Source organism: Cololabis saira, chromosome 3 (genome assembly GCF_033807715.1).
Source record: "Cololabis saira isolate AMF1-May2022 chromosome 3, fColSai1.1, whole genome shotgun sequence".
In the NCBI taxonomy this organism is placed as follows: domain Eukaryota; kingdom Metazoa; phylum Chordata; class Actinopteri; order Beloniformes; family Belonidae; genus Cololabis; species Cololabis saira.
In genome coordinates this window covers 31620543-31638952 of record NC_084589.1, presented here as the reverse complement: position 1 = coordinate 31638952, position 18410 = coordinate 31620543, and the positions used below count along the sequence as shown (strand labels likewise).

Below are 18410 nucleotides of genomic sequence, written 5' to 3'. Positions count from 1 at the left end.
GTAATAAATGAACAAGATAAATGTGGGGGATGTGTTCATTTGAAAGCTCTTGTCACTGAGGGTTTGTCGTCCGGCCGCACAAAGGGTAAAGCCTTCCTGCCTGATTTACTTTAGATTCAAACTGTGGCTAAATTGGAAATCGTGAATCACTCTGACACCATTGGTGCAAGATGGATTACTTCACTTTAAGGCTGCCTTTCTTTACTTTGGGTCTTTTTAAAGAAATCATACAAAAATTAATTTTCTGACAGACGGCTGACCCGGGCAGCTGCTGAAAGGAATAGCAAAGGGAGTCCAGCACTGAGGCACTACAAAGCTGGTTTTTATCAGCACAGCACTATCCCAACTGCATCCAAAAGCTCTCAGCAGCACAATGAGTGGAGCTGAATATTTGATCAACTGTCTCAGGTTTAACAAAGCGTGCCAAGCTACACCTGCCTGGAGGGAAAAGATATGCCTCTGAGCAGGGCAATGCATCCCCCAAGATGTTCAGGAAATAAGGGTTTGATGTTCACGACGCCCAATCTTTACTAAGCTCATCCAGACTCGGACTCTTGGATTCTCACCGAGGTTCAAAATTTGCATTGCTAAACAATAGTTTTCTGGATGCCAAGAATGCTTTCCATTGTAATCCGACCATAAATTTCAAAACAATGCACTCAACCAAAGGTTGCTGTAATCTAAATGGTGCTTTTACAGATTGCATTCAATAGAATCGTATAAAACAGTACTTCTCGCCAAGAGTCACATAACAGATGTTTCTTCACAATGCATTTGGAGACTGTGCCTCATATAGTCGTAGATAATCCAGTTGTGCACAAGTGATAATATATTCTTTCATTCTAGGCTAGAGTGTGCAGCAGTGTGTAAAGTAATGTAAGTTTAGGTTTGGCAGTGGCTATGGTTATTGTAGGCATTTAGGTAAAGAATGTAAGTCAGCGAAGGTGATGGAAACACATCTCTGTGAGTGTGTTTTGTGTAAGCTCAAACTCATCGTTGCCAGCTGCAGCTCATTGCCCTGCAGTAATATCAGGCCTTGCAGACACCTGGGACCAGTGGCCTGAGCCCTCAGAGGAGCCATCCACCTGGGAACCGACGCTGATTACTTTCTCCACTCTCCGGAACTCAACCCTGTATATGTCATTAACCAGCTCCACGCAGTGTGAGCCCAACTCAGCCATACCATTAACCCTGTACACAAAGGGTTGTTTACAAACACACACACACACACACACACACACACACACACACACACACACACACACACACACACACACACACACACACACACACACACACACACACATGCTCACACTACACAAAACTTCACAATTTAAGCACCATCTCTCTAAAGCTTCAACCACTTGTAAACCAAAGGTGTCCGTAGTCTCTCTGGTGTGAGCGGACTTTAAAATGGGATATCATGACGCGAGGGTGACATCTAGTGGCGGAATAATGACATACACTGTAAAGAGCTGTTAAAATGCAAAGGAGGAAGTAGTGTTACAAGAATACATGAGGATATAACTGGGAAATTAACTAAGCTTGCTTTCCGATCAGTTGACCTAATTTCCTAAAAGTCTGGCAATGAATAATTCATCTTTATGCTCTTATATATTATTATATTAGTATAGTAGCCTATAAACGACCTAGTAAATATGATGATGCTGATATGTGCCTTGCTCAGCTGAACCACTTTTTCTTTTCTTTTATGCTTTTCTTTTGAAGTTGTGTTAAATGAAGAAACGGTAAAAACAGAACATTAGAAGGGGTAGGACTAGAAAAGTTTTTTGAAACTTCATCCTACACCCTTTCAAACAGGAAATATTTATTTACATATAGATTTGTCTCTTTAATTTGCTTTGTTTTGCTTATGGTTTTCTTTGTTGTTCTTTGTTTTTTTTTTTTTTTTTTTTTTTCGGTATATACATTTTATGCATTCTGATTATTTTGTTTTTGTTTTAACCTGTTTGAATAAATAAATAAATAAATGAAAATGAAATGAAATGATCATAGTTTGTTACTGCTGTGGATTAAAATATCTGCTAAATAACTAGATGAAAACATGAAGCAATTTAAACAGGATTCATGAACCTATGGGGTGGGTTGTCTTGTCCTGCTCATGAAGTTTAGTTTCCTATATTTGAGATTCACAAAATCAAACTTTAAGGTTGTGACTTCTTAAAAATAAAAATAACAGTTAAATGAGATACAAGCCTTTTGGCCAGGCAGGATTATTATAGGTAGAAGTTAAACATACAGGCAGCTCAGAATGCTTTGCAACACATAAGAGCAGAGATTAAATAGATTATTGGAGTTTATATAATCTTTCACAGCTCGTGGTTTTCACAGAGCGTGGGTGCTCTGTGAAAACCTCGCAGTCTGGATGATTTCTGATATTTGGCCTTTGGAACACTAGGTGGCGTCTTGCCCGTTTGTAAAACCCATGTCAGTTCAGCAATTATTATTAAAAATAGTTTGGTTAATACCACAACAATGGTTTTTGATGATGAACTACATGGGGGGGGGGGGGGCAAAGTGTTGCAACAAGAAGTATGAACATGCAGGAAGCTATTTATAACTGTCATCCGTTGCAACAGTGTGGCTGACTTTCTGACAGCTGAAAGAGGAGGAACCCATTTCTTATATGCAAATTTTTCATGGCTCTGCAAGTCTGAACGTGGAGGAAGAGAAGAAGGAAGAAATGGTTTACTAGTGGGCGGCGACAGGAACCAAACTACACTGTGCTTTAAAACATTCACAGGGCTTTATTATAAACGACTCGTCCCTTTCATAAATGAAACATGAAGACACACAGAGCATCGGAGCGGGTGAGCGGTCGCTTCTTCTCTGGTGAGAAGTGTTTACCTTCCTGCCGGTTAACGGTGACGTCGCGATACTGACTTGTTACCTGCGTCAGGTAGACGACAGTAGAGTTACTCAAGGCTCTTGTCTTTTGTATCAAAAAGGACACTTAGTTAACTAAAATGTGAGTCGTAGCAACAAAAAACAAGGTCAATTTACTTGTATTGCCGTTATTTCGAGCTGTCGTTATTACTAGAAACAGAAAATACATGAGTTGTGTGTAACTTAACGTAGGCTATAAGTAGCACAAGTCTTTTTACATTACTGGTTTTTGTTGTTTATATATATATATATATATATATATATATATATATATATATATATATATATATATATATATATATATATATATATATATATATATATATATATATATATAATTCAAAGTGTTTCCTTCTTCCTTTAAGGAAGTATTTCTCGAACATGATTTTACTTTTTTTTTTTTTAAAGCTTTTATTTTTACGTTAAATCCATAATCCGGTTGTCATGATTCTTTATTAATTGGATTTTTTTATTTAATTTATTTTCATTTTCATTCATTTTTCATTTATTTATTTATTCAAACAGGTTAAAACAAAAACAAAATAATCAGGATGCATAAAATGTATATACCGAAAAAAAACAAAAAAACAAAGAACAACAAAGAAAACCATAAGCAAAACAAAGCAAATTAAAGAGACAAATCTATATGTAAATAAATATTTCCTGTTTGAAAGGGTGTAGGATGAAGTTTCAAAAAACTTTTCTAGTCCTACCCCTTCTAATGTTCTGTTTTTACCGTTTATTCATTTCACACAACTTCAAAAGAAAAGCATAAAAGAAAAGAAAAAGTGGTTCAGCTGAGCAAGGCACTTTGGTCATTGGTTGTCACACAATTGTGACAATTTTAATCATTGTAAAAACATTATGCAGTTTTATGAATTAATTGGAACATAGGTCATACCACATATTAGTCTGTCAGAGCTGAATTGTGTGATGTTACAGAAGATTCACCCAATCAAATCCATTTTTCCTCAGGTGTTTGAAGAATATCACCCCGATGCAGATGTGACACATTTTCCCGGCTGCTAAAGGAGGCTCAGATGCTTCGGGATGGCCGAGGTGCATGGTAGTCAGAGTTTGGCCTCAGACCTGCTGGATGCAGACAGTCAAGAGCTCCAGATCAAAGTTGACTTCTTCAGGAAACTGGGTTACTCCACAACAGATGTGAAGGCTGCTTTGAGGAAGGTTGGCCTAAGCACAGACACCAACTCGGTGCTGGGAGAGCTGGTTAGGACCAGAACCGACAATGGCCCCAGTGTTTCTGATAGTGATGAAAGAAACACAAGTCTGAAAGACTCTCTTCTGCCTCCCAGTTGGGCTCTCGGGTCTGGAAGAATAATGGGGGACCAAAAGAGTACAGACACAGAACTGAGACCTGTTGTCATTGATGGCAGCAATGTTGCAATGAGGTAATCCTAGCATTATTTTTCTTTTTTTTCTTTTTTTTAATTAAATTTAATATAAAATAATATTAATACATTTATTATTTTTCTTTGATTATAAATCATTCATGAAATCATTGCTTATCATATTGAGTGCAACACGTGCAACATGTTTTATCTCAGCACTGTAAATCCCCTTGACATTAAGTTGTTTCAAACTGCCAGTAGTAATTTTAATTGTCTTTGAACTCTGCTCTGTTACGTGCATTTTCATCCAGTCATTTGACTCCTCTAATGGGCGTTAACCACATTGCCTGTGCATGCTCTGGCAAATGCCTGTGACACTACAATATTCAAATTCACAGTTGAAGTTCTCTGCCTCTCAGTCAAATGCTGCATACATTCAGTCATAACAATCATAGCAGATTCCCTCAATGAAAACATTGAACGGCATGGGGTGTTCACACACATTAACTCAATTTCTAATGCTTCTTTTTCAGAATTGTTCCATCCAAATTTCCAAATATTTTGTTTTACTCATGTTCACCACTGTTCTTTTTTTTTCTTCTTTTCTTTTTGTTTCGTAATAGTCATGGCAACAAGGAAGTGTTCTCATGTCGAGGCATACGGCTGGCCGTGGACTTCTTCCTTGACAGAAGCCATAATAACATAACTGTGTTTGTTCCTTCTTGGCGCAAAGAGCAACCCAGAGCTGATTTCCCCATAACAGGTGAGGATGCAGGAAATGTCCAACATAAAGATGGTGTCCATCAAGTACACTGGAGACAGTTTTAGCCCTTCAGACATCCACAAGATATTGACTAAAGGATGTCTGAGTGGAATCAGAAAGCTTTTATAGCAGAAGCGACTAACACATTTGGGGTCAGGTTGCAACAGGACTGATGTTAATATCATTATTATCATTATTATTTTTATGATTTACTTTTGCAGCCGTGTCCTTGAGCAGCCGGTCAGTAAGGTTGACTAACGACTGATAAAGAATTAATTTGCTTTCACTTAGACCCACATCATCCTCACAGGTAGCTTCACATGGTGATGATACTTAATAAAAAACAGATAGCTGTGCAGTATAAAACAGTAAATTAAAAAGAAAGTCCAGCAATGAGGATGGGACAGTTCAAAAGAACAGTTGGACATGATACGAACTGATATGAGTCATTTGAGCTTCCTCTGAAATCAGAGATAGAAATCACTGTCAAAATATTTGGACATTTCATTGGCTCCCAGCCCATTTAAAAGCAGCCGTGCCTGTCAGATATGTACTAAGAAAAGAAGTGAAAATAGTTTCTGAATATACATAAGTCTGGTTTTGGCATCAACAAGTTTCAACAAGCTCATTGGATTACTTGCAGCCAACTATAAATCAGAACACTTACGACTTTCTTAATTACCATTCTTGTCCCTGCCAGAAAATAGCTACCATCTCATGAATATGGATAGCTGTGTGCCTTATATAAATAGATGTGTGTTTAAGAGAGGTTGTTCATTTTTTTCCCAAGAAATGTAAATGCAACAACCTCTTCAATCTCTTCTTAATCAGTAGGAATTTCTTAATTCTGTTTATGTGATTGAGTCCCACAATAGCCAAAAGGTAAGACTTCACTGGCAAAACTAAAGCTTATATTCCATTTAACTATTGATAAAACATGTGAAGGTAGTTAAAATTTTAAACGTTATTTAATTATGTTAGAAGTTTCATTTAAGTGTGAAGTCACATGCTACAGCTCTACATAGCCAACGGCTGAGTCACTGAAGTCTTTGAGTCTAGCTATACAATCCAGGTTCCTGTCGCTGAGCTCTATAATGAAGGGTGGATAACCTTTTTGAAAGTGGTGCATCAACGCCTTGTGGCTCTCAGGATTTAGCGACTACAAAGCCAGGGTGGAGCAATCCCTTCTGTGAACAAGGAAGTAAAAAAACAGCCCACAGCCACTCATGGGAAAGTCCCATCAGGAAGTTCAGATGTGTTTTTATATTTTCCACATCTGCTGCACTTTGTTTGCAGAGTGAAGTTCACTGTTAACACCCTATACAACCTGCTGACTTTCTATAGTAAGAGGTCAACTGAAGGGTCACCCAGAAAAATGGAGACACTTTGTTAAATAAAGTCAAATGATCAGGTTTAAATATTTATTGTTCATTTCATTTCCTGCAACAAACCTGTTCAATCAGTACGTGTGTGTCTGTGTGTGTATGTGTATTAGGTTATTATTTTCTCACCTTATAAAAACATATATGATGTAATGTTCATAGACATAGGCATACTATTTATACAGCTGATGCAATCTCAGTCTTGCTAGCTTTTTTTCCTAATTAACTATCACTGAAGCTTTGGAAAAGGTTTATAGGGTTTTTCCACAAATCTTCTGATTTCTATCACTTCAATATTTTGTTATCGATAGTGACAAAGCCAAGTAATCATGCAGAATAACGTTGCAGAGGCTGCATTGTTTTTGTTGAGTTTTTGAACCATCCCATATCTCCCTAAAAGGGTCTGATCTCATTTGTGACTGTTTGTACACTCAGATCAACACATCCTGCTGGAGCTTGAAAAACAGAAAATAGTTGTTTTCACGCCATCGCGCCGTGTTGGGGGCAAGCGGGTGGTCTGCTACGATGACCGTTTCATCGTCAAGCTGGCGTACGAGTCAGATGGAGTGATCGTATCCAACGACACCTACCGTGATCTCCAGGGGGAAAGGCCTGAGTGGAAGAAATGCATTGAGGAGAGGCTCCTCATGTACTCCTTTGTGAATGACAAGTAAGCACCATGTTTTCCTTTTACTCATGTTTATTGAGGTTCCTCCACGGAAGCACAGAAAAATGAACCAACACATGGGTGACTTATCAGAGGTATTTGAAGAACTTGTGGTGTTATGTTTTCCAGGTTTATGCCTCCAGATGACCCACTGGGTCGACACGGCCCCAGCCTCGACAACTTCCTCAGGAAAAAGCCTCTGCCTGCGCAGCAGAAGAAACAACTCTGTCCATATGGTAAGAAGTTATTCACATAGAGATCAGAAAGTGGAATTTTTCACTACAACACTCTTTTAAGTGACTTTTTTGTGTATGTCCATGTTTGTTTCTCCACAGACAAAAAGTGCACTTATGGAATTAAATGCAAGTTCTACCACCCTGAGAGGGCTAACCATTCGTATTTGTCCTTGGCTGATGAATTAAGAGAAAAGGCCCAGATATCTTCTGTAAAAGAAGAGCGAATGTCAAGATTGTCACCCAAACAGCCTCAGTCTAAGCATAAGTTGGCTGGTAATGTCTCCCCCCATCCTCGAGACGCGCAGCTCCCCAGAGACCAGCAGGGTTCCCCGGTTTCTGGTCAGGTCAGTGAAAATAAAGTGCTTCACTGGGAGAGTCCTATAACCACTACAAACCATATGCCCGTGGCAGGGGGTCACTGTCAGAAAGAGTGGTCTGGGTTACACTTCATGCCAAATCCCTACTATGCCAACATGTCTCATGAGTATGTGGATTCTGGCTTTGGCTCTGTTGAGAGCCAATATTCTGACATTTCTCATTCCCTCAGCAACACCCACCGTCTCAGGCGCCAGCATCAGAATGCCCTTGTTGAATCCCAGCAATCCATGGTACATTTCGAGGAAAATAACGCAAATCCGTCCTGCAGGTGCTGCTCCCATCCTCAAAAGCAGCAAAATGACAACATTGATTACACAAGTTTATCCACCTATGACACCTTCCCTCCGCATATGGTCCCACATAGTTTTCCCCACCAGCACAGCCTCCCCTGCCATCCCCACTACCCTGGAGCCCCCCATATTCAACAAAATTACTGGTCAGATTCCTTTCCGAGGCTGCCACTTGCCAGGACGACGAGTAGTCTCCCCTGCGTGGTCCATTCCTCCCATTCACACAAGTCTTGCTGCTCCTTTGAGTGTCATCAGTATGAAACTTGGAGGCAGCAACGACAATCACCTCCTCTTGCATTTGACGTGCAAAGGTCAGAACTGCGCAAGAAACTGCAAGCCATCTTCCACCCAGGACAGGTGGATATTGTCATGGAGATGTTCCCGCATCTGATGGATGCTGAAAAACTGGCTGCAAAGATAATAAACCTGAAGACTCAAGGAGGATTATGAATGTTTTTCTTTCCCTTTCAGGCAGAAGTTAAATACCTTTGTCGTTCTCAGTTATGAGACAGTTTTTCACAGCAAATAGAGAACTTCTTGAAGATTTTATTGTCCCTATCAATGAATAAACCTAAAAATAATTGCAGAAATGCTTTGTTCCACCATAGAAGAGCTTTTTGAGCAGTTCAGCTCTTTTGCTCATGTGTTGAGTTATTTGTATGACATTGTAGTCAAATGTGATCTCCACATCCATGTTTTGGATGAAAAGTGCCTCTAGAGGAAAAATTGTCATTATTTGATTTCTAGAGTTTTAACTGTTGATGCACATTGCGTCAGATGTGATCTGTTTTCCTTCCCATACATTAAGGAATTCAACTTTTACTTTCTGGCTATTTCTCCAGATCAGCCTTCTGTTCAGTATTATCTTTTTAACATGAAATTACACTATATCTAAATACATTGTGGTCATTGAGAGTAGGTTATGTATTGGTTGTCAATCAAACATACTTCCAAACCAACTTCAGAGTTAGAAGAAAACTTGCTAGAAAACTGAAACTGATAGAATGACCTGATCTGAACAAAAGGAATGTGTCAGCACATCCTCTTCTTTTTCCTGTAAATGTTCTTATTTTCAGTGATAAGTTTCTGAAAATGTGTCTCTTTGAAATTGTTTGTTTCAGTAACTGTAAGATTGAAAATTATCATTAAAATATTGAGTTTCATTCTCATAAGCAATTGGTATTTTGTGTTTTCATTTTTTTTCTTGATTGTTAGACTTGATTTATTAATATTGTATTATTATTACTATTGATTGTATTATTATTAACCACTAGCTGTAACAGTCACCAAACTGGTGGGTAGAAGATTGAAACTTTGTGAGTTTTTGAAGTCACATCCGAGTCACTGACCCGTCTACCTCTCCTGTGAGTTGCCGGTATTGAGCTGCCTGGTCTGTACGTGAGATATTTTGGGCAAATGTTTTAAGGTTTAAATCTGCTGAGGGAGGAGATTCAAAGGTGTAAGGCAAGTGTTGAATAAGAAAACCCTTACATCACCTCCACTCTGACATGTTGGTTGTTCTTGTTCAACACAGCGCAGTTCACTCCCCTGTCAAACCAACTCACTTCTCCACCCAGAATGTGAATTGTCCTTTATTGTCCTCACATCAGTGTTTCTTGTCCTTGAGATGTCCTTGAGTGCTGACATGGACAGCTGGCTCTCCTGTGTTGTGCAATTTGTGGTGCTATTGTTTATTTTCTCATAAATGGCATTTACCCACTAAACTACTGTATATTTCGCAAGAAATTGCATCTTATGAATTGATTTAAATTTAATCGAGCAATATTCTTTTCATTTAAAGGGAAATTATATTATAGTAGTATAAACGTATAATAAATGAGTAGGAAAAAAAGAAAATTAAAAAAACAAAATGTTGAAAAGAGGAGATCTTAATGTATTGGGGATTGAGTTTGTAGCCTGGCAACAAACAACCTGGTGATTTCATCTCCAGTGTTTGCAGATGAAACAGATGAACTCTCAGTAGCAAGCATGATAGAGACTTACAGCCAACAGCTCAATATCCAGGGTGCAGAGAGGCTCCTTTACAATAACATGTTGAGGATTACAACATCAGCCCTTTGAGCAGCAAAGCACCCAAACCAACATAGAATTATGTTTTTGAACATTTGTGGTTTAATGAAAAGAAAGAAAAAACCTCATTAGAAAATCACAAGATGTTGCAAAGAAAAACATGTGACCGGAGCTACTGATCAGTGTGTCACAGCTGCACAATGTTCTTTTTTTCAGTGACTTTAAAGGCATAGGACAGACATTACATATGTATCTGGATGCTTGAATTCAAAACAGTTTAATCAGGGTTCTTTCTTTCATAACAAGGTTGGCAATGCCCTTCATTAGTCAGTCCACATCACTGATCTATACTGAAATATCTTGAAAATTATCAATTGGATAGCTTAATATTTGATACGCTGCCAAGCTGCCAAATAGGAAGTAATATTGTGTCTTTGCAATGCTTGGATATGTAAAAATCCAACCTGAAACAGTATTTTAGTTTGAGGAAGCACCCAAAAAAAAAATCCACAGCATTCAGTGTGCAAGTACAGGGCGCAGTATGCAAATACAGGTTTTGACTATAGTTGACATATTTGCGTTACACAAATAACTCTTTTGTACAATAACACTGTCACAAACCCCAAGGCAAAGCAATGTAATCTTGGTTATTTGTATTATTTACAGATACCTTTCTGTTTTGACTACTTCAAAAATGTGAAACATGCGAACCACCCAGAGGTAGTTTCAACAGAACGTGGCTCATGAAAGCAGTCAGAGATACGACTTTTCTGTGCAACACAGTTGACTGAAAGTAAGCAAACGACTTGTATTATTTTCATACAAGTTTTGTCTCCGACTTGTATTATTTCCCTACAAGTTTTGTCTCCAATGCTATTTTAATTGAATCTGAAAGCACAAAAAAATGAACAAAATGTGATTGGAAAATCTTTTAACAATTTCTTGAATGGCTCATGTACATATTATGTTAGTCTGTTGTGAAATAGGCTGGTGTGGCTTCACATACTCTTTCGTGCCACAGTGGGCAATGTTATTTACACCATTATACGCACAAATTCTCTGGTAAGTGTATTACTAACATAATGTAATCTGATCTTGGAAATATGCTGTGTTTTGCAGCCTTTTATTGTATCTGTGCTCATTTTGACTTTAAGTGAAGAGCCTGTAGGCAAATTATTGAAGACAAGAAAACACATCTTACTGTGCTTGACTGGTTTACAATCACATTCCTTTCTTGCTTGTTTTCTTTTTCCCGTGAATGACATTTTAATATACGCCTCTTCTTGTTTTCTTTTTCTCGTGAATGACATTTTAATATACGTCTCTTCTGTGGTAAGACACACATGACACAATACTACACAGGTTTTACTTTGTACTCTCATATAAACCCATACAATACTGTGTAATTAGTTATACATGACGAGAACTAACGTCTGCCCTCAGTTGGTCCGCTACTCTGCAGCTGGCTCTGCGTGCTTGTGTTTCTGTTATTCCCAGGCCATCAGTAGTTTGTGGAATGGTACAAAGGCACCATGACCCGGTCTGCTGTAAAAAGTAGAGAAAAAAAATCAGTTTCAAAACATTGGACTAACAAAAGATAAAGAAATGTGACAATTTGATTTACACATTTTGTTTAATATCATGAACTACTTTTGAAAGAAAGATTAGATTTAAAGCATACTTTCAGCCTACAGCCAGTTGAATTTGGCAAGTTAATGCTTCACCTTTTTAAACGGTGTAATACGACCCAGCTGAGCAGGCCTGAAATTTGCATATTCAGCTCTGCAACTATCTGAAGTATGAGGTGTGTGAAGACACTGCTTTTCTTAAAATGTAGGTTAAACATGCAGTCACAAATAACAAGTTAGTCTACTAATACCGTATATGTAATTTTGCTTTAGGAATGTTGCTTTCAAACAACATTGTTTAATATTAAAACTTAATTTATATAGCCTACCTGTTTTACAAATCTGCTGTACTTAATGTAACATTTGCTAAACAAACACCGACAGACATGCGGTAAAGTTTTAAAGTAATCCAATCACATTTAAAAAAGGAGTGATTTTGTCCCTGAAACGTTTAGCTGAGAGATTTTGCGTGAAAAACACAGAATCATAGAATGAGACTCGCTGTTTGGGTACACGGCCTGAGACCAGGTTTGTTTTGCCTGTGTGGTTTCCTGGAAAAAGAGATCAGTTACCATTCAAAATAGCTCCGTCCCTTGTGACTCCCATCACACAATGCTGCATCAGGAGTCTGTAGCTCCACCCCAAGGTGGAGATCTGCCTCCCCCTGCAGGTGTCCCAGGAAACGAATGGTTCCAGTGCTGATCCTGCCAGATGGCAGCATGATCCTGACCCGATGACCTAGCTGCAGGTCCATAGGCGAGTGGGGGACGAAAACGCGATGTGGGGCATGGCACGTTCTCCACGATCGCAAACTTGAGGAAAATAAGGTAAAACACTAGTTAAGTAAGCACTAACACTAATAGTAAAACATTTTAACACTTAAAAAAACTGAGGTGTCTTTGTTGAATTTTGAATAGCTTTAATTGACAATTTAAGAAATGCAGCAACTGTGATGCTTTACATCAAAGTGAAAACCAAACCTCTATGTGTTTCATTGGATTTTTTTTAAGTTGGTATCGTGAGTAGTGTTTTCTTTATCTGTGAAACAATATCAACTGAAGCATTAGTTTAACATTTCTGAGACAGACAACTGACAAGGTTATTTTTTAACTCTTTAGTTTAGGAAATGATGGTGAATGATTCATCCGCAAGACAAAAATGATGGCGCAAGAAGGTAGGCAAACAAATCACATGGACGTGACGGCCCTTTCTTGACCATACAACAAGCTCCAGGGTTTCCAGCTCCACCTTAAGCATGCCGTGTCATTGGTTTTGGCACCCCAAGAGAAGGGCGGCAACAAATTGGCCAGTAAAGACCAGTTACTATCAGTGGCGTCTTTGCATTAGGGGCCGGTGGGGCACGGCCCCACCAGAGTGCGCAGCTGCGCAGGGGAAGATTATGTGTCATTAAACATAAGTTCATAATAAATTTGTCTCCAATGAAATGTCCGCAGTTTTCATTTGATGCAACTTAATTTGATCTGCTGACACTTTTTGTAGTGTAACTGTGTGTAAATAGTTCGCCCTGCCTGATCCAGCCCCTCCTTTGTTTCCGCTCGGTGGGGCTCAGCGGAGCTGGCCCCTCTGCCTGTAATGTTGTTACTGGTGAACTGCTGCGCGCGCGTGCGCGTGTACAGCGCACACACTAGCTTGGACAGTGGGGCCGCGAGCTCAGGGCCCCAGAGCGCCTCTCATTGGCTGCTCTGAATTGAAGCAGACGGCGGTCAAACAGCTCACTCTGTGATTGGCTGTTCCCAGAATTTCCCAGAATGCTTTTCGCCGTCATTTGCGGACTGAATAAAAAAAAAACTATTTCTAGCGAGAAATATATATTTTACTTTCATAATATTCACTCAGTGAATGTACATAATCACTCGCTTGTCTTTTTCAAACCGCGCCAGAATAATGGCTGATTTATGGTCCTGCGTTACACCAACGCAGAGCCTACGCCGAGGGTTACGTAACCTACGCCGTAGGTTACGCGGCGACGCGCGCCTTACGCCGGCTACGTACTTTGATTGATAGGTGACGTTTCATTCTTTCTATTTGAATGAAGTTGATTATTTGGTGAGTGTGCGATTTAGCACTTTATCAATTGAGCAGAAGTTGGAAATAAAACGTTTGGGACCACATCGACCGGATGATTTAACCATTTGTCAAGCCGGAAAAGACAAAACCAGGACATTTAATAAGGAATGGTTCAAAAGGAAACTCTGGTTAACCGGGAGCTCGTCAAAAAAGGCGCTCTACTGCTTTCCTTGTGAGTTCCGGTGAGTCTAACAGATTTTTATAGTGGAACTTACCATGTACTTATATTCTTTGAATTAGTGGACTTTGTGTAATGCGCAACTGGTGATACATGTGTGGGTGTGGGTGTGGGGGGGACACAACCTCACGTGGGCTCCCCGACGCTGATGGAGCTGTTTACCTGTCTGTGGTGCTGAAATGGTTGTTTGGCTGTGGTATACTCTCTGTGGTGGCTTTATTAATTGCTGTGTATTGCATGTGCGCCGTACACGCCATGCTCGTGCACGGTCGTGCTTGTGCATTGTGTTTTTATTGTTGTCACGTTGCTGTTTCGATCTTGAGTATTTGATATGAGCTCTTGAACAGTGCCCATTTGGTAGCGCTATTGATATGATAATATATGTCGTTAGATTGGCACTGTTTGTGTGATGATGGCATTATTAAGCTTCAATTTTGTGGTCAAAGGTGCTGTGGTCCCTTCTCTCACTTGATACTGATTGCATAAGATTTTCCAGCATGGCCCCACCAAAATTTACAGACCAAAATCGCCACTGGTTACTATCACAATATTTCAGAATGGTTGTTTAGGCTTAAAAAGTAGAAAACGTGTGCAACAGTTATGTGTAAATATTCGGTGACTGCAAGTAAACTGCGAGATATGTGTGACAGTTGAGCTGTTTTAGATTATGAAAAAATCTTAGGTCCATCTAACAGTATTGGTCAAGATCTTTGATTAAAGAAATCTTACCCTTGTTCCAGTCTTTGTGCAAAGATAAATAACTAGATGTCACTTCATCACTGACATATTGATATATGAATTTCTTTTAACTACATAGTGAACTATGGCTTCAGTGATTCTACCTGGAAGTTGAAGATGCAGAGGAAGCAGGTCTTGAGCTCAGTGCTGATGATGAGGACAGCTGGCTGCCTAACAAACTGCTCGCAGAGCTGTCGCTTCTTGATGACACCTCCGACCTTCTGCGTTGGTGAAGTCCTCCTGTTCATTAGAGAAGAGCAGTTTTCTCATTAATACTGAATGAAAATGTACAAATGAGTTCATCCATCATTGACATAGATATCATTGCCGCCACCTACTTGAGTACTCATCGAATATGTCTCCATTGTCTACTCCTGACTCTCCCCGGTCTTCAAAAGAGCCCACTTTCAAGACAACTCCCGTTTCGGAGACTAGCTGGGAAAAACAAGGTCAGCATTAATTAAAGTGACAGACACAGACTCCACAACACCTCGGGACACCTTCAAGCACACCTGATTGCGAAGGTCTTCCTGCCGCCTTTGTAGCTCTGCAAATCTCCTTTCCCATGATGCTCTCTCACAGGCGATCCTGGCTTTGAGCGAGTGGATCTCTTTATCTGTTTTGTTCAGTCTTGTATGGAGTGCATTTATTCGGTCAGGGCTCCCTGGAATGGCTGCAGTCACTTTATGCTCCGAATCTGAACAATAGCATCATGTTGGAGCAACATGTTATGTTTCTGATACAACAAAAATGATGTCTAATAAAGAAAGAAGATGTCTAAAAGAAGAAGACCTATTCTTTTAACACTTAAAAAAGATAGTCGAGCATCAATGTTATTTCTATTTAACCCTGACAGATTTTGTGAACTTCTTTTTATTCCATGATAAGATTTATTTTAAGTGTCCAAAGAAGGCCATTGCTGATGATCCCCTCAAATAAAACAATAGAATTAGTGAAAGGAGAAATGACATCTGAGGATTTAATTGGCTAATCTATTAAAGCACAATTTTTTATAAGTCTTTTTAGTTGTCATTTAATATTTTATGGGCTGTCTTTGATTTCATGAGCTCCTTACCCACAGGTCGTTTTGAAAGTCTGCTTTTGTCCTCGATGACGTGCTTTTCTCTCGGCAAGAACTTGATTGCATTGTATGGGCAAATCTGCAATAAAAATAAGTAATAGATAATAATCTAATATTAATAATATAATATAATATACGGTATTAATAATATATAATGATGTTAAAAGTTGTTAATACATGACATTGAATGTATATAAAACATGTTTTACACAGTGCACACTCACCCAAAGGAACCTACAGGTGCAGAGTATTCCCCTGAATGTCCATGTAAACACAGCCCGCAGGATGTACCGGTATGCTGACATGTTGGAGCATGATCTTCTCACATTGTACTGTTCTGATAACACAGTGACCAAACTGATGAGTTTATCTGCCACTACTCATAAAAGCTATAAGCAGGATATTTAAATTAAATTGATGGTTTGATGGTTTTTGTGAATGAGTGAATTGCAAACTGTAAGCAATTAAAGTAAGCTCTGTCATTGTCAAACTATTAGGTAGTCACATAGGCTACTGTATATTATGAAACATACACCACTGGAAAAATGCACAAAGACTGACCTTATCCAGTGGTTTATCTGCAAGATGGTAGAAGATTCCCATCTGAGGTCATAAGCAAATGATATCTTCCATTTCTGTCAAGAGGGTCTCTGGTTTTGTCTGTGGTGAATGCTAATGTGGCACAAGGCTCACTGGCCTGTTGCTATGTAGCCGCTCTGTGAGAACAGCGTTGCTGACGACTGCTGGGGAGGTAAATCTTCTTTAATCTTCTTAGTCATGCAATTACACAGTCCAGTTGTAACCAGGCTGCTTAATTTGGCCACTTAAGCCTCATAGAGAATGTAAAAAGTGTGAGCATGCCACTACAGACATTTGGGTCCTTCTTTGGCACAGAAAATAACTATTATTTACATGTTGGGCCAAACTTGTTTTTGTTTTTTTTTTGTTTTTCAGTAACATAAAACGATGGGACAGCATGGGTGTTGCAATTCACAAACAAAACTTGAGACGAAGAAAGCACTAAAACGCTTCAAGATATCATTGGAGCAAATTATTATCCCTTATTTTAAGACATTTAGGGGTTGATTAAGTGGTCGATTTTTTATACTAGATACAGAATGCTCTAAGCCAGATTGTTTCATGCATATACTGTATGAAAAGTTAAAAGCTACAAAACTTTTGCATGTGTCAAAGCAAATGCACATGTTTGTACAGTATTTATGGCAGTGGGTTGAATGTTAAAAACTGTAAAGACTATTGTTTTTACGTCAATGTACAACGCAGGGATGTGAAATAATGAGGCTGATGCCTTGCAGAAACTTTTTTTTTCTTAGAGCCCCAAAACTGTTTTTTAAATAAGGCCAGAGTGGACAAAAGGTCACACATCAGACAATTTAATTTAAACACAGCTTCAGTTTACCAGCCAATTTTATTATCCATCCTTTATTATCCTTATCCTTTTCAAAAATTTAGTTTCAATTGAACGTTTGTTCAGTCTTACAAGTTTGTACGATTGCTTTCAATTAACTACAACTCATAATTTGTAGATACTGGACTGGTCCTGACAATCTTTGGATTTATATTCAATCGGGAACTTTTCTCAGGGCTTTTTCCTATTTTGAGAATACTACTTGAAGTAAGACGCTGAAAAGCATCTTACGGCTCACTCGCCCTCTATCAGTCCAGGTGACAAAGAGAATACTGAATATTCTTCCAAAGTCCACTGGGCAAGTTGGAATTTTTATTTTCAGTGCAGGTGAGGCAAAAATTGTTGCAAGAAACAAACAAAAGAACACACACACACACGCACACACACACACACACACACACACACACACACACACACACACACACACACACACACACCAGAAGGATGAATTTCACAACTATGGCAGATTTTTACACCAAACTGCATTTAACCAAAAACATTAAAAAAAAAATGAATTTCATATGGCCCTGGGCTGAATTTTTCATGTGAGCTCTAGACCAATGCTCTTGCCAAAGAAGAAACAAATATTTGCTTGCTGACGGTGAGATATCCCTCATCCTTATGGAGCCACGTGTAAACGAACCCATGGAAACCACCTTTTTTATACCTAACATGTTTCCTGGAAGGTGTTGATGACTAATAGGATTATTTCATAATATTTGTTTAGTCTAAACTGGTTAATCAAGCTCATTCTCAGCATTTTATTTCCTTTTTTCATTGGCCTTTGATGATTCTGTTGATTAGACAATGTAGAGGTCTTGGGTTTCAAAGTAAAGCTTGGCACTAAAGTGAAATGTGAGCCATCATCTGCCTAGTTATTTGTTGCATGTGAATAGGTGTATAATTTTAAACCTTTTAGGCCTTCATTCAGACACACAGAAAAGCATTAATTTCCCATTCTGGCTCATGTCCTTACACGCACAGACAAACAAATAAACCAGGAAACAGTTATATTTTCCCCAAACTTTCCCCAAATATTAATATTATTTGTCTATCTCCACTTTTCATCTGACTGATCACTGTTTGACTGACAGTTTTACACTGAACATGTGATAATGATTATTATTTTGACTTTAAATTATATTATGTTATGATCTATCTACACAGTTTTAACTGGAAAAACTGTGTGTACTACATTTTGCTATGGGAATATAACAAAACTGGAACATGTTTAAACTTGTACATACACAGTTTCCAAGACTGCA

The 18410-nt window shown here is 38.8% G+C and overlaps 2 protein-coding genes across 3 annotated transcripts; one reads left to right on the top strand and one right to left on the bottom strand.

Annotated features, from left to right (window-relative positions):
• Positions 1-2701: 2701 nt before the first annotated feature.
• LOC133441086 (endoribonuclease ZC3H12A) lies at positions 2702-9102 on the top strand. Of its 2 annotated transcripts, none has more exons than XM_061718472.1 (6): positions 2702-2853; positions 3883-4316; positions 4880-5019; positions 6837-7071; positions 7198-7304; positions 7404-9102. In XM_061718472.1, the coding sequence occupies exons 2-6, from the start codon at positions 3958-3960 to the stop codon at positions 8420-8422; spliced, it is 1860 nt and encodes a 619-aa protein (XP_061574456.1). In that variant the 5' UTR covers positions 2702-2853; positions 3883-3957; the 3' UTR covers positions 8423-9102. The 2 variants fall into 2 exon arrangements, with proteins under 2 accessions (XP_061574456.1, XP_061574457.1); XM_061718473.1 differs by having other exon boundaries at positions 2705-2831.
• Positions 9103-10109: 1007 nt separating this feature from the next.
• LOC133441085 (uncharacterized) lies at positions 10110-16427 on the bottom strand. Its single transcript, XM_061718471.1, has 8 exons — positions 16278-16427; positions 15941-16053; positions 15711-15795; positions 15148-15332; positions 14974-15070; positions 14740-14875; positions 12204-12443; positions 10110-11548 (listed from the first exon to the last, which is right to left on the bottom strand). The coding sequence occupies exons 2-8, from the start codon at positions 16019-16021 to the stop codon at positions 11491-11493; spliced, it is 882 nt and encodes a 293-aa protein (XP_061574455.1). The 5' UTR covers positions 16022-16053; positions 16278-16427; the 3' UTR covers positions 10110-11490.
• Between the last annotated feature and the right edge of the window lie 1983 nt (positions 16428-18410).